Genomic DNA, 17,277 nt, shown 5'->3' with positions numbered 1-17,277 from the left:
ATAAAGAAACTCCAAAAGTACATATTCAGTCTTTATTTTATTAAAACAATATTTGCTCTCCTGAAGGAAGGAATGAATTTATAACTGCAAAACAAACAAAGAACAAAACCTTTGCTTCTGGGCATGCTCAGAACTATGCTATTACAAATTTTTTTCTGAAAAATATTATCAAGAATGCTGTAATTCAGCAGGTAAAACATTAAAGGCAAAAATTCAGTGATTTTAGTTACATTAGTGAAAGAGATACATTTTACTTTTCCTACCTATCCCCAAAACACCAAAAGCTGAAAACCCCTTATTTCCAGTATGAGTTCAGATTACTTTGTTCTCAGGCAGAGTGACCCTAAGGGAAGAAGAAAGGAAGACAGGCAAAGAAATCAAAAATCATCATCCTACTCCTGTTTCACAGCATTCAGTGGGGTAAAGCAGACTCCTAAGCCCAGGAGCACCCATGCCAACCTGCCCTCTGCTCTTCAGACTGGGACAGCACCCTCTTCTGTCACCTGTCACTGATTTACTTCCAAACAGAACATACTGCCCTGAAATTTAGCTCTTTACAACATTAAAAAAAATCCAAATACATGGCTGAGAAAAACAATGGAACCAACAAATCTGAACTAAAATAAGCAGAAAATACAGAGAAAGAACATCCAGCAGCAGCACTGGATAAGTCTGTAGTATCGCTGTATCCTTAGAAAACCACATATTGTCAAATGACCACAGACAGAAGAGATACAGAAGCAGATAAAAAATTACAACATCAAGCAAAATTATTGCAAAATACATTATCGATAACAACAACATGAAAACCACAAAATACATTCTCATTTGGGCAAAAATTCAGCATGAAACTTAAACACAATTTCAGATGAAGCCATAGGCTCATTATAAACAGAAATACCTCATTTATCTGAGTCCCAGAGAGGGGTACTTTCATAACACAATTACCAGAACATTGGATACAAACCTGTCAGAAAGAACAAGAGAGCAAAAAGTCCTATCAGAAAATTAATTGAAGAACTGCAAGATGCAAGTGTCAGCTATCTAAAGTTTTGGGGGATTGCCACTTTATGTGTGGTTAGCACCTGGCACAATACAACAGGGTCGCACTCATGGTTCACAATTCTAATGAATAATAAAAATTTATCTGCTTAGAATAAAACTGTTTTGAAAGGTTGAATGAGTACTTTATGTGGGAAACGACTTTTTAAATATTATGAAATGTATAATAAAAACTACGAACTTACAGGTCAAAATTGCATATGTACTGAAGAAGACATAGTAACATTTTTCTCAAATATTAAAGAAGGTACTGGTTCTAACTGCTGCCAATTTAATTCAAAAAGCATGACTTTATTCCTCTCTACTCCAGCTCTTTTCCTGCTTCTCTATATTAAGACATGCAAAAATACCAACAAAACATCTCTGTCCACTAACATTAAAAGAACCCAGTCCCCCCTCCCAAAAAAAAAAAAAAACACAAAAGGAAAAAAAAGAAACACAACCAAACACAGAAACAAGAAATATCACCCAAAAACAACCAACCCACCCACCAATTTTGGAGAGGAAAATATTTCAGTTCTCAAGTTTGCCATTGCTGTAGACTTCACAACCATGTTTTGAAGTATCGGCCATGCTGCTAATGACACAATGTTCTATTCTACTCCATAAGGGCAGAAACTGTATTACTTGTCTAACAGGTAAGTGCTTACCTATTTCTCAAGACCCCAGAGTTTTCTCCTTCTTGCACATGATACTGAGTATCTTTGCAATATTTTGTTTTGCAAATATGTTCATAATTCTCTTTCCAAAGCAGTTTCTGCTTTTACTTCTCATATCACAGTCTTTCCTCTTTTTCCTAGTGGTCATTGAGCATGCACAGAAGAGGTTTCTGAATATTCAGAAGTGAGGCACAGATCGACATCCAAGCCTACAGTAAAACTTATTCTGACAATGTCAACCACATAAATGTTTCCAGACTTGTACCTCAAGTCTTATTCTTCTAATAAATTCTTACATATTTTTTCTTTTTTTTTCTTTTTAAGGAAAATATATAGCTACTTACACTCTTATTTAAATATAACATTTTTTCTTCTAAAAATCCCACCCTGATAAGCGAGTCTATTACCAAAAACAAAAGACATTGCAGTCTAAAAATATTAGTAATTTTATAGTCCTCAACATATCTTTATTACACAAGATTTCAAGGGGAAGTTGTGCACTGGAATAAGACAAATGTACAATGAATGAGTATGGAGAACAGTATTTTGACTCTAAACAAATACACACTAGTGTTCTTAAAGTACAATGTGCATTAAAACTTATTCACACAAAAAATAATTCATGCTCTTCACATGTGAAATACTGTGAAAATTAAACAAGAAGTCAGATAGGAAAACATTCTTGTATCATAAAAATATGTTAGAATGGGACTTATCTATAGTTAAAGCTTTGCTTTAAACAAACTTTATTTAAAAATCTTCTTTTGCTTTATCTAAAAATTAGCCTTTCTATAAAAACCATTCCTTTAAAACTTTGCTTTAAAAACATCAGTTTTATATTAGACAAAATATTAAATTATACAGGCACAATTAGTTGAGGGCTATAAAAATTTGTATTATAGCCCTTCATTTTCCAGTGACTTGCAATACAGTCATAAGATTCTGTGTCTACTGACAACCATAGGAAAAGTCATCCAAAGAAATCAACTTTTATATAAAAAATAAAATAAATTAAATAAAACATCTGTCAGACCATATCTGACTTGTAAAGGAACGTAACTTCCAGCTGACACATGCACATCTTTTATTTATCTTAGGAAATACGCATATACATTAAAACCATCCTCAAAATAGTCTCCGAACATGTGGTTTATGATGACAGCTTTTATATTTCCTTCAGATACTGTATAATAAAATTAACCATTACCAAGTCCACTTTTATCTCAGCCCAAATCTGTGACCCTTGACACTTCAGAAAGAAGTGAATGAAGAATCAAGAACAGTTTGTTTTCTGAGGGGAAAATGCACAGATATGTTCAATGCCAGAGACAGCAGGGTCTGGTCTTTTCCACATTTTTCTTGTGTTCTGAAAAATGTATTGTACCACTAGAGAATTTATGAAGACCTTCAAGGTAAAATAGATTATATAATATATCACATTGAAGATTTGAAAACCAAAGCCTGGATTATGATGATGTTTAACTGTGTGCTTAATTTACTGTAAATAAACCATTAATCTTAGGTTTTAAATCACAGAAACATCCATAAGACTGGCTTTATGTCTCCTAACCACATCAAATAAACTGTCATCATAACAACTATTAAAAAAGAAAGAAAACTAAGCTAAAACACCATGGGTTTGGGTTTTTTTTTTGCCATAAAACCATAGTAGATGGAACATCAGTGGCCAAACTTGAATCTCTATGGAATATAATTTTAATTCAACCAGGTTTTTTAACCAAATATTTTACCTCTAGTACATTTAGATGGATGCTGTGTTAGGTTTATTTAAATATTTAACTGAAAATTTAGAAAGTTTGAACTCTAGTCCATAAAAATTTAACCAACACTACACCAAATAAAGCCAGAAAAGCACAGAACCCCAAACTCAAGGCTGACATTCTAAAACAACTTACTGCTATTTGTTTGCATTATAACTTTTCCATCCCCCCCACTAAGGAATGTGAAATTCACCTACAAATTTAATCAACAAGGTGTTAAAAACAAACAAAAAAGCCCCCAAATATAACCCTATATTTCTTTTAGAATTCAAGATTTCACTTCAGCTACTACCATTTGAACAGTCCCCTAAGGAGACATATTTTCTTACCAGCATGGTCCATTATTGCTTGATGAGAGCCCACAGTGACTTTCAGTCCAAAAATAAAATATTTGGACATGATTTCAGGAACAAAGAAGTCAATACAAAAATGTGTAAAATTATATTTCATTTCAAGAAAGCATTGAATTGATCTGAATTGTATCATACTGTATTAATTTTAGTGCCATTCCACAGGCAAGTATATATTATGTGTTGAAGAAGGTGCACATATACACAAAATACATACACAGAATTCAGCCCTGATTGATGTATCTTCATTAAATTTCTAGCATAGCAACTGAGTCATCTTCTGCACTTTAGAATTACGTAAAAAAATTAAAATAGGCACAATTAATTAACACAGCTTCTAAATTACCTTATTATAGTGCACTGTTACGCACTGATAATACCATAATAACAATATGATACCATTCAAGGTCATTTTGCTGATGTACAGGTGAAGAGTAGTAAATATAATTATAAGTGCTTTTAAGTCAAATACACAACTTCTGCAGCTTTACACAGCAGAACAGTGCAATACATTGTGTCCCCATATTCCAGGAGCAAGAGCTGAGTTTACACGTGTATTTATTTCACATTAGACTGGCTTTGCGCTTTCTGAAGCTCTAGCACTTCAACTGCATTGTCTATGACCTCTTTTTTTTCTCCTTCCTTCTTCCAGGTGCTGGCTATAAAAAAAAGAAAAAAAAAAGTTCTTTTGGTAGCTAGCTCTCACCTGGTAGAACAAGACAGTTTCGAAGCAATGGTACAGCAGAAGTTCTCCTAGAGGGCCGGTTCACACTGCCAGGATGACCCCGATCTCCACTTACTTCCCAGTTCTTGACTTTGGAGGAAGCTTGCTCTTGTTTCTTGGGAAAAGATTCTGATGTGACTTTCTGCCTTTTTTCAGGAATCCCTGTTACAACTGTTGAGTTCAGAAAGGCCCTTTTTGGTTTCCTCCTCACCTTTAATTTTTTAGCATCAGGCTTTTCTTTCTTAGGGTGCTTTCCCACTGTAGTTTTCCTTGTCTGGCACCTATGGATGGAGAAAGCAGATTTCTGGGCACAAGACTGAAGCTGTCTTCTCATCCCCTCTTTCTGCTGTTTTTTAGTTCTTGATGTTTGTTTGCCTGTGGTTACTCTGTTTCCTCTCCTTGCAAGAGTACATCTGACAGACTTAGATCCTGCAGCCTTTCTGGAAAAAACTGGTTCTTTGTTAGTGCCTTCTTTTCTCTTCCATATTGCTTTTGGAGTCTCCCTCTCTGACCACTCACTCCTGATGGAGGTCAGAGGAGTTTTGGTAATTCTATTAAATGGAATTAATCTATAATCTCCTTCTATCACAGAGTTCAAAGGTGAAATGATTAGGTGTTTAAAAGAGTTCTCAGATACAAGACAATCTGTTCTTTCTGTGGTAACAGACAGTCCATCTGCCTTTTGACTTGAGGCGGCATCATTCCCTTTATCTCGATCTGGCAGGAAAGATGCTGAAGAAGAACTACAGAAGTCTGACCAATTGAGTGACTTTGATGGCATGCTTTCTCTCTGTGTATCAGCTAGTTTCTTCATGTTTGCATCAAAGCTGAGACTTCTGAAAAGCTGTCGAACATGGGAGGGCTTTTTGGCCTTTTCTCCAACTGTACTCTTTGGAGGTGTTTTCAGAATTCGGTTTGTCAGTGGGTCATAATACTTGAGAGAACACTGTTTGTATTTATATCTTACAGAGTCCTTGCTATCTGTGGAGTGATGATTTTTCCTCATTTTGGGAGTATCTATAGGTTTACCTTTGCACTGTTTTACCTCTGGGCACGAGAGTACATACACCACTGTCTTGGGCTGTACAGGACTCATGATCTTGCTATAGGATTCTGGAAGTTTAAGGGCACATAATCTAGTTTTCATGTTTGGAGTTTTTTCATTCTCCAGCCATGCTATGCTTGCTTTCTGATCAGCTGGATCGGATTCCCTTCTAGACATTTTCCTTTTTGCTATAGGGTAGTTCAGCAAACTTGTTTGGGTGCCATGGCTGACTTTAACCACCTGACACCTTGAAGCCAGGCGCCACGTCCTTTTCCTAGGCATTTTTACAATTTGTGGGTTGCATAGTGTATCTGAGGCTAAAGATGGGTTATCAAAATCAGAGCCACCACTTAAAGCATCATTAAATTCTGGCAATGCTTTAACTGGTACACTTTCTGTTCTATTACCCTCAATAATATTGATCCTTTTTTCATCCTTCTGCTTTTTCTTCTTCATTCTCTTCCCTGTACAATTGGCTGAGGATTCACTGTTAAAGTAGCAGCGAAAACGACCTTCCCTGAAATCACGCACAAGTTCTTCAATTTTTATATCATCTTCATACATTATTTGAGACCAAGTTTTTCCCACAAAAGAAGGAGGCACGTGAGGCAGGGCTGGAAGAACTGGTTCTTCGGAATGAACTACGACATCCTTTTTCACTGCTTCTATTTTCTCTAATGACTCTGTTTTTAGAACAGAAGAGAGCTGTGTTCCATAGTCTTTATCTTGCAAACATACCTGGACCTCTTTCAGGAATTCTATATCTTTTATAGCTGCCTTGGGTAAATCTGTTCCTGCCTGTATTGGTGCATCACAGTCAAAACTCATTTCAGAGCCCTCTAAATTAGTATGGTCCAGAAATGATGAAAAAGGTACACTGGGATTATTCTCTTCTTTGAAATAAATTTCTTCAGGTGTAGTTTCATGGCAGTATTTCACAATTACATCTTCAATAGTTTCATCCACTGAACTTTCATCACCTCTGTTTGTCTTTATGTTTTTGCATCTTGCTAGTTGTGGGGATGTCCCAAGATCAAGGGAGCTGCTGATACCCACAGTATCCCTGAGATGGAGATCAGACACCAAAGTTTCATCCTGAGTTCGTAAACTATCTCGCTTTGAGAGAGATTGACCTGAGGTAATAAAGGAAGAATTGCTGTGGCTGTGTGTAGGATTCTGATAAGAAACTGAAGGGCATTTTGGGTGAACCAGTGCTGGAGCAGGATTCAAGCGTGGGTTCAATAACACATCCTTACTGCAGACCTCCATTGCTCTTTTATCACATCCACTATGCAGAAACAGATTTGATGCTGTCAAATCCCTAACATTTTTTCCCGTTTTAGGATTAACAGAGGAACTGTGGCTTGTAGGACTGAGAGAAAATTGCTGAGGTACAGGGCTCCCAGCTGTAGACTGACCTTCATGGCTATGATCTGCAATTCGAGCACGTTTCAGATTTACCCATTTCTTATCGCTACAAATGCCAGTAGACTGCTGAGATATTCCTGGAACACGTTCCTGGCCTCTTTGAAGTTTTTGAAAACCTGCTTGTGTAACGAAAGTTTTCTTTGTGCCCTCACGAGACAGGCATGGAACAGAAGAGCCTATTTCACTAATGAACTCCTGGTCTTTGCTGGAAATCTCCTGTTTATCACTATTCCTCTTTTTCTGCATCTCTTCTGAGGACAGACAAGAAATCCTAGGAGCCTCCAGAGTGATGGGGAATGGCATGTCATCATAGGTTGGTCTAAAGGGGAGGAGAGAAAAAAACAGCTTAGATAAATACTGTAAATATGCTTAAAATTTTTCAAACAACAGCAGCGTGGGGATTTTTTAAGCGTCATTACCTAGACAGCATCACTTCTAATGAATAAACTGAAATTACTATTTCTGATGCTCTATCTCTCTCAGAGACATTCAATTTTTTACAACTATGGAGGGGGAAATGCTCCACAAAGCTAAAGATAACAATTTGGGCATCAGTCTAGCACCCTCTTTATGCAATCATCAATTAAGAATGGCCTTATGGAAACATTATGCATTATGGAACATAATAATAGGACACAGTATAAAAACATTGTTGAGTATAAATGCCCTTTTCCCTACAAAACACGGCTGCCTGATAGGAACTTTGCACATGTGGCCAAGGAATTTCATGTTTACTATTTCTCACACACATACCACAGCTTCTGACTCACACCTGCAAGAAGCCAAGTTAGGATTGTTCAGCCTTGCTGTGACAACAGATTTTTATATATTCTGTAACTGGCAGTTCTGTCTTTAAGACTGCTTCAAACACAAGGGTTTGTGTCTTCCAGAATTAACACAGCTGACAGATATGGACTATTTTTCCTATGCAACACACGAACCCACAAGGCTTCAATGTGTAGCAGCCAGGCAAATCCAATGAAAACATTTTTTTAAATATGTAAATACAACTGAAGAAGAGAATATTGTGTTTCACTCAAAAATTACAACTACCTTGTGAGACCCAAACAGATGCTTACTTTAATACATGGCAGACATCAGCTAACAGAAGTATTGTGAACAAATTTTATAGTACAGTAGTTTCCTTGGTTATATAACTAAGACTACATACAGCTAAGGGATATAGGACTGAGTAAGCAAGAGGAATCTCATATAATGAAATATTAAAAAAAGAACTATTACTACATGAATGCAAAGTAACCAAATACATGAGATGATCAAACAATGCCTATCATCTGAAATGCTGCTTTGCCCTTTCATGAATTCTTGGTCACCTCTGAAATAGGACCTAAAGGGAATGCCAGATGCAACAGAAATAATTTTTAACTTCCTAACTTCAGAGTTCTTCCACCTTTGTGTGAAACATCTTTGCATCTGGACCTTGCTGAAAGACTGAATATAAAACTAAATAGATTTTCATATGGAGAAACTATAGCCAACTCCTAGGTCTCTAGCTCAGTTAACAGCCGACAAGCACTTCTCAAAAATTACTTTTAAGCAAATGTCCCTGGGGGGAAATGAATAGAATGACAGTTTTATATAGTTAGGAAATTTTGACAGTTTTGCTACAAATTACCCCCTTAAGCAGAATGAAGATTTACTTTCTAAAATGCTCAATACTATTTCCTTAGGTAAAAAAATTACATACCAAGTGTTTGGCGGAAGGAATGATTTGGTGGTTTGTGGGTGTTTGATTTTGTTTTGTTTTTTTACTGGGGGAGAACAACAATATCCTTTGAAATTCAGTATAAGGCAAAGCTCTGATGAATTTTTCCTTTTCCCACATAACTACTAGGTATACTGGTTCTGTAAAACAAATCAAGTCTTACAAATATTTCCATAATCTTTTAAAATGACACATAAAGATCCCTTTTATGAATTCAGCTAAATAGCAAAAACAGCTGTTTAAAGAACTGTGTGAAACTGTACATAAATCCGAGTGTTTTAACATGAGAAAGAAGAGAATCAAAATCTTACCTCAAGTGTCAGTTAAGACCATGACTTTCTTTTCAGAGCAGGACCACAGCATAAATCTATTAATGCTTTCTTTTCAATCTTTGCTTTTCTTCCTCCAAACTCTGTCTAGATTTAGGATTACTGTCCCCCCTTCTTCCTCCAACTTAATCTAGATTTTTGTATATTATTTTTCTCATTCTATTCCTTCTTCCAACAACTTAGAAGAACATGGATAGCTTGTTTTTCCTTGTTAGTAGGTGTCATTCACCAAAGCAACAACCTTTTATTAGTGACACCTCCAGAGAAGTCTGTCTTAAAGTGAATCCTATATTTTCTCCACAGCAAAAAATGCTGAATATTCTTGATAGTGCAATAAAATCTATTTATGTAAGATGGGAGGACAATTTATTTACCTATAGTGATGTGAACATCATGTCCTGGGCTAGTCTGGTATAGACATGCATATTAGCTACTTCTAGCACATTCCTGATAATACCAATGAGTGCTTTTAGACAGAACGCCCTTCTGCTTGTTTGTCAGACATATAGCAGAGTTGTATATTGAGAAACTGTACGGGCATTAAACTGGAATTTTTGTCTGCCTTTCAAAACATAACAAATGAGGTTTAATTTATTTTCCTTTATCTACAGAGAAAAATGTAACACACTGATCCTCTTATCACTCCTGAAACATGCACATGATAAAAAAAGAGAACACTTTTCAAAATTTGAGCATTAATGAATTGGCCAATTAATGTAATACAAATACTAATTGAACGGGTGAACTGCAAGGATAACGAAAAAATAAACATGTAAATACTTACCTGACATAATCAACAAACCAAAATTTTGAACTCTTTCTAAACATACGTAAAATATACTGCTAAATATATATATGTAAGGCCCAGAATTATAATATTTAGAATAAAACATATAAAGCTCAAATTTTAAGAATTTGTAAATGCATGTGAGATTATACAGCCTGCCACTGTAAGTGCTGACCTATATATTCCTTCTTTTTTCAGGTCTTCACATTTATAATGCTATCAGTGATGTTGTTTCAAATCCCTAAGTAGTGAAGTTTTGTCCTCATATAAACAGCAATTGTCTCCACTGAGCAAGTTTCACCTCAAATGCACCAAATTTACTGCTCAGCAGTAGAACAAATACAGGAATTCATAACATATGCATTCCACTGATACATATTAAAAAAAGTAAGTCTTCTGTATTATACCTGCTGTCATGGTATCTGTGGGGATGATGCTGCAAAACATCTTGAAGGAAACGCTCCATCAAGCTACTGGTACCGGTACGATTCCTACAGTATGTCGTAAAATGTCTGTGCTGGGAGCTGAAAATATGCTGGTGAAAGATGCAACAGATGATTAGTCTAATACTACTGCTAACACACAGGCCTATTCCTAAAAATTCCTTCCTAGGTTAAACATTACACAACTGCTCTGAAAATACTTAAATAAAAAGAAAAATTTTATTTTACTATTTTAAAATAATCTTAATTGAGATTTTAAAGTATGTTTAGGCAGTCTCAAATAATACTAAAATGTATTGAAGCACCTTTCTGAGTTGGAACTTAAATTAGTGGTTCTAGTAGCTGCTGACAAATCTCTTCTAACTAGTACAAATACTCTCACAAATCTCAGAGCTGCTCACAAGTCTCTTAACCAGAACAAATATTATAAATGTATCTATAAATTACTTATAATATTCTTGAAATTCATATGAGCAAACATCCTGTAATTCACTCAAATTAACAAGAATTTTCTTAAGTGCAGAAGATTAAATAGGCTTCTACTTTCTCATTTAAAAAATCTGTAAGACACGAGACTGACAAAAGAACCAAAAATGGTTGATCAAACATCTCCAGCCTTGATATCTAACATATTACTATAACCCCAACACTTTAAAATATATAGAGATCTCAAGATAAAAGACACAGAGAAAACCATAACGGATGCAATGCAGAGCTGTGTGGCACTTCAGAAAAGCAGACTGCAGCAGCTGTGCCACTCCATCAGCATCTTTTACAACAGGTAACAAATAAGCAAGGTATCTTTCTGAGGGCACATATTGTGCCATTCACAAACCGCTTATTTTTCACTCGGTATTGGTTGTTCGGCATAGAAACTGATATCTATGAGTTGATAAAGCCTTAGGTACTCCTTGCTATCTGCTGCCAAAGTATGCAGAAGCTGTTTTACCTGTTCCAGATTACTGTAGTGTACGTGGCAACAGTTGCAGTATCCTTGTCTATTTTGCACAGTGGATGCTCTAGGCTGAGGATGTTCTTGTCCTCTTCTGTGTAAACTGAAAGAAGCATGTAATATTGTCAAGACATGTTGGGTTGTTTAATCCATGTCCTTAGCATGGAAATTCTAAATATCTATCTTACTACAGAGATGGGAAAAACTTGCAAGATAAATGTTTCCATTTTAGAATTGTAATGGTAAGTGAGACTATGTATTTTAAAGTATTCTCAAGCAAATGGCACTGAAGAACTTTTTCCTTAAATGCAGAACAAAGAATAACAGCTTGAAGGCACAGTTAGCTGAAATCTGAAAATAACTGCCTCCAAAGAAAAAGGCAGAGTCATCTTTTCATTCATCTGTTTGTTAGTATTTTGAAATAAAAGAAAAGACCAAAAAAACTTCACATCCACATAGTAGTTTGGGGCACTACAATGCGCCTTCCCCACAGTTTTTAACAGTACACGGGTGTAAGAGACAAAAGACCTCCAATCATACACTCAATTTTGTGTCACTGTCATCCATTACACAAGGTAACAGATAAGCCTGAAAAGCAGATTTTCCCATTTTACTTTGGTAAGCAGTAAGCTGGATGCCAGTTAGATCATCACCTAACTTACCTGCTACTGCTGTCCTGTCGTGGAGAGCCCTCAACACTATGTCTTTGGATTCCTACAGAAAAACAAAAAGAACAACCAAGAAATAAACCAACCAAACACACATGTAGAAAACACAAAAACCAACAGAGTATCGTGGAGATGGAGAGTTTTACACACACTAGCTACTTCTCTTACATCTCTACTTCTCTTGCATTTGTCAAAACTACTATTTTAAAGGAAGATAAAAGATTTAGTAAGTTCAAAACAGCATGATGAGATTCTATTGTCAGCAAAGTTCATCCAACAATTTCATAAAATAAGCTTTACTCTTTCATAGCTGAGGTGAGTGAGTTTTTCTACTGATTTGTCTGGGTTCAAGACTAGGCAATCTATACTGGTACAGCAACATCCATGATAAAATGTAAAGTGTCTCAAACAGTTTTCAACAGGACAAGAAAATTACACCTACATGGAAACTTTGTGGATGATTCAGAAGTCACTCCTTCCGTCTAAGTTCCGTAATGAAATTTAAGAAACCGAAGTATGAAATTGAACTACAAGATTAACTAATACTTCTATTGATAGTTATTACATTTTTAAATGTAACTTCAACAAAAACTATTTTGAACTTTTTACAACTTCTTACCTTGTGCCGAAGAAGCAGAAGCTTCATCAGGTCGTTTGATTCTCTCAAACATCTGTAAGTAAAAATTTTTTAAAGTCAGTCCATCCTCATACTCACTGTATCCTGAAGCTCCAATGCTCTTTAGAAGTCTGAACTGTTTCAGCTATAGACCAATACCTGATTTAAATGAAGCTGCATTCTAAAAAGAAACTTATGCTTTACTAGGTTACCCTAATGTTACATTTAATAATATATTTTAGCTTTGATAGAAGGGGCTAACTTTTAATTAATGAAATCAAATACTATACTTATGAGCACAGCCCACACTCTGTTAGGTTATTAAGCAATAACCTTGTCAAATTAATTACATTACTTAATTTTCTCAGTTGCCTTAACAATTAAGACAAGAGATATATGTAAGAAAACACATATGAGACCTATACTACAGTAAGTAATTATCTAGGCTGGAAAAGTAATACTTATTACTTAAAAGATCTGCATATCAATTTTGAATCTCACAATTTTTAATAAAAATATGACTGCAGCAACAAGCAGCTATGTGCTTTAGGGTGTCCAAACACAAAGGACTTCCAGGTGTCACAGAGGCCTTTTATGCTATGGAATGTAAACATTAAATCAGCTTTCTAGTATCTACCTTAGAGTCACCAACCTTCCTCATCCACCAAAGCTGACTTCAGACTAGCAAGCAATAAATGTCAAACAGGAGGCCATCTGCAGTGCAGGACACTTCTCTCATCCCATCTGGCAACACAAAAGTTAAAGAGCCTTTTAAAATAACATTAATAATGTACGTTTTCCATGCCCTAAGACATGCAAATTTTTCTGTACCATTTTGCAAACAGTTGAACAAATCTTTTTTAAGTCTGCAGCACATCTTTTCTAATAGGCAAGTAATTTTGACAGTCTTTCCGATATAAATGTAAACCATTCCTTCTGGAATAACTTTGTTTCTTCTTTCTTCCTCATGGGCCCTGTGTACTAAACTTTGTTGTCATTTCCCAGACTATGCACTGGTCATGATAAAATACCTGAGCTGTTATAGCAGTTATGGCCAGAAGGACTATCTTCATAGCTCAATTTAAACACCCCCTCACCCCCCAAAACAACACAATCCACCAAAACACCAAACTCCTTCTACTTCCCACTGTGTTGCAATTTATGTAATAATATTAAAAAACAAAATAAACAAGAAACCTCGGCTTTTCAAATAAACCTTTTCATCTGGCAGCTGAGAAAAGCTTTTCTGATAGATCAACTGATCTCAGTTGTCCTGTTCTTTCCTATACACTGCCAGGACCCGAAAGAAAGTGAAGGAAAAACACAGAAAACTACCACTCATGAGTGATGCCTTATGTAAAATCACTTGTTCTACCTGCTTGAAGTCAACTTCCTGCTATTTTAAGTCTTACATACAATCTTATATGATAAAGCTAAAAATGTGTCAAGAGTGTAGCAACCACAGAGGCGGCTACCCCATGGGTGAGGCAGTCAGGCAGTTCCACAGCCAGAAGGGGACACGACAACCATTCATCCCCATCCACTGCCCCAAAAGGAGATTTAAAGCACCTGGACACACCAACGTTTAGTTTCATCTCAAAGATGCTAAGCAGTGGTAACTGCAGTATGTTGGAGGATGGAGGAAGACCTATTGTCTTAGAGGAATTTCTTAGAGGAAAACCTATTCTCTTTATATCAGTGTTTTGAAAAACCATAGTGTACAGGACAAAGAAATAAGTCTGAACTCAAAACTATATACAGCTTGCTTAGCATCTGAAGTCAAGCTTAACCCACAAGCCAATAATATTAAGGAAATCTGCTACGTAGATGCCTTATTTATGTTGCCAAAATCTGGATGGCCTGAGATCCTTACTTTTTTAAAACAGGGACTACAGCTATAAATCCACAAAGGATTTTTCATATCTCCAAGGAAAGACTGCAAAATTCTACCTTAGTTAAGATATTGACAGTGGGAACTATCTTAAACTGTTGGATTAAGAGTAAATAAATAACTATTCAAGATTAAGCTTCAGTGTTTTACAACCAAAAAATCCTTTCCATTGTAACAAATGTATAAACAACCAGTTACATACAGAAATATTTGATTTTGTAAACTTCTAATCAAGCTATTTTAGCAGCTGTCTCTAAAACCAATGCCTCGTTTTGGCTTCATTGAATTACTCTGTGTACAGCAGGCAGAGAATGAAAAACTTGAATCATATTTAACAATGCAACCAAAAGGCATGAAACGTACACATTAAAAAATTTTAAAATAATTTTTAAAAATCAGTGGTGCGTTCTGATAGTAACTGAGTGTCAAAGGCGTCAGATAAACTCTCCAGACAGTGTCACTCTTGCACCACAACAAGTAAAATAAAAGGGTGAAAAGGCAATAAAAACTGCTCCTCGAAATACACCTCATAAACACCTGTGCCGCCCCTTCACCGGAGAGCAACTGTGCTGGGCAGGCAGGGGGAGAACAAGTCCCTCCCCTGAACAGAGGGACCTGCCTTCCCCCAGCACTGCCACAGCGGGGAGGCGGCGGCTCCTCTCAGGAGCGGCCGCTGCCTCGCGGCCTCACCGAAAGGCGCGGCTCCTGTCCCGGCTGCACCGAGCCCGCGGTGCGCGCCGCGCCTGGCCCCGTCTGGCCGCGCCTGGCCCCGTCTGGCCCCGTCTCCCGCCGGGCCCCGCCGCCCGGGGCGGAGCCGCAGGGCCGGCCGGCAGCCGAGGGACCAGGGCCGGCCGTGCCCGCGGGAGCTCCGCCCGCCCCGCCGGGAGCCGGCACCCGCCGCCGGGCGCTGAGGGGGCGCTGAGGCAGCCGTGCGCTCGTCCGGCCGCTCCCCGTTCCCCGCTGCCGGCGCCGGCTCACCTCCATCATCCCCCGTTCGCTCTTCAGTGCCGCCCTGGGGTCAAGGGACGCCATCCTCTGCTTCCTGCTCCGGGTCGGCGGGCCGCGCCCCGCGAAGGGAATGGCGGGAGCTGCGGTTCCGGGGCCGCTGCTCCCGGCCCGGCTCGGGCGCTTCCTTCCCTGAGCGCCGCGCCGGCCGCCCGGCATCCCGGGCCGCGCCCGCCATGCGGGCCGGGCTGTCGGGAGCTGGCTCGGCGCCCCAAAGCCTCGCTTCCTGCAGCACAGGCGCTGGAAAGCTGCTCCGGAACACCTCGGGGTGGCGTCTTTTTGTCAGCCCCGGTCGGGTGGTTGTGGTTACAGAAAAGTTACCTCTTGGCTAAGCTTTATTTCAACAACTGTACTAGTCATTTTCTCCTTCAAATCACACTATTTCATGTACTTGAGAGTAGGGTAAAGCGTTACCTTATTTTGTTTTATTTTCGGCCGTTAAAAGTAGCTTGCTTTACATGGTGTGGCTTGTTCAAGTAGATTTTATCAGAATGTTAAAGTCTGACTTTATCAGAGTTAATGCCAGAGCTGCTTCGCTTATAAGTGGGCTTAAGAATGTGACCTTACCTCAGGTTCTTTTATTTTCATTTATAGGGTTTTGAACGTTTATTTCATCTCCTGTGGGAAACCAGCCGTTGCATATTTCTGTCATTATGCTGAAGCAGCAGGGTATTTGAGTAATCCAGGCAGTCACAAAGCCAACACAACACCCTTATGTGTGAAGACAGGTGCAGATACAGGCTCGGATTGTGCAGCGCAGGGAAAACCATCCTGAATGCACTGCAATAAGGAAAATTTAAAGAGGTTGCTGTAAAACGGCGCTGCTGTGTGGCTATGTGATTATGAAACCATGGCTTAGCAATGTCCACCCACGCTGAGCAAGTAAAATTCAATACAAATTTCGCATGACAGAAGAGTAGGAGAAGGCCTCTCTTTAGGAAGACTGAATTTAGTTGCTGTTGCATTCTTCTGATACATGTATGCCTATGAATGTATCTTTCTTGCTGAAAAATGAATATTAATTACACAACAAAAGCCTGATGATAGTTTGTTGTCTAGTACGATACATAACTTGGGAAAACTGGAACTTTCAGCTGAGAGCATTTGGACGCATGAAAGGCTCAGGCACGTGCCCAAATTACTGCATGTCAGCAGAGTTCGTTGTTTAAACATGTGGCAAACACATATATAGACATGTTATCTTAGGCTAAAATAGTTTACTTTTATGGTGGTTTATGGCAGGATTAGTGAGTTACTGTGGCTCTGCTAACTCCATAGCTTATTGAAACAAAGGAAGCTTGGTTACATAGCTGAGGCACTGAAGTTTTTTTCCAGAATAGCTCACGTGAAACAGAAGCCCTTTTTAGCTAGGAGAAATCTATGCAGTTTGTCTTATAATGCCATACAACATGTCCTCAGAATATTCCTATGTATTTTTGCAAGATAGAATGTAACATTCTATCTCTTGGACTGTCACTCAAGGATAGCAGAATTTAGGCTTGTGTTGCCAAGTGTTTCTTAACCTTGAACTCTTTATTTATGAGCTAGAGGTTGCACCTTGATTCACATTCAAGTAAGGCATTGAGAGAGATTACTTCCTTTCAGTCTCCTCTTCCCACTAGGGAACTACCCCTCACTTATGTGCATGAACATTGAGCAGGGCTGACAAACTTCCCTTCCCCTTAAAAATTATACTTTCTCCTGATCTAAGCATCAGACATTTTCTCTTTGCTGGTATCTTTACTCATGTGTTCAGATTTTAAAAACTGCCCCGTACCTTTCACTGCATTGCTTTCTACTTTTACTTTGAT

The 17,277-nt window shown here is 38.0% G+C and overlaps 1 protein-coding gene across 4 annotated transcripts; it reads right to left on the bottom strand.

Annotated features, from left to right (window-relative positions):
- Nucleotides 1-24: 24 nt before the first annotated feature.
- Nucleotides 25-15,581, bottom strand: ZDBF2 (zinc finger DBF-type containing 2). 4 transcript variants are annotated; one of them, XM_068196134.1, is made up of 8 exons: nucleotides 15,440-15,581; nucleotides 13,208-13,314; nucleotides 12,574-12,625; nucleotides 11,949-12,000; nucleotides 11,284-11,389; nucleotides 10,299-10,426; nucleotides 4,653-7,368; nucleotides 25-4,511 (listed from the first exon to the last, which is right to left on the bottom strand). In XM_068196134.1, the coding sequence occupies exons 2-8, from the start codon at nucleotides 13,229-13,231 to the stop codon at nucleotides 4,470-4,472; spliced, it is 3,120 nt and encodes a 1,039-aa protein (XP_068052235.1). In that variant the 5' UTR covers nucleotides 13,232-13,314; nucleotides 15,440-15,581; the 3' UTR covers nucleotides 25-4,469. The 4 variants fall into 4 exon arrangements, with proteins under 4 accessions (XP_068052235.1, XP_068052236.1, XP_068052234.1 ...); XM_068196135.1 differs by having other exon boundaries at nucleotides 4,788-7,368; XM_068196133.1 differs by having other exon boundaries at nucleotides 25-7,368.
- Nucleotides 15,582-17,277: the final 1,696 nt, after the last annotated feature.

The sequence above is a fragment of the Anomalospiza imberbis genome, chromosome 7 (assembly GCF_031753505.1).
Source record: "Anomalospiza imberbis isolate Cuckoo-Finch-1a 21T00152 chromosome 7, ASM3175350v1, whole genome shotgun sequence".
Taxonomy (NCBI): Eukaryota; Metazoa; Chordata; class Aves; order Passeriformes; family Viduidae; genus Anomalospiza; species Anomalospiza imberbis.
Note: the sequence above shows the minus strand (reverse complement) of the source record. Positions and strands in the feature narration are given on the sequence as shown.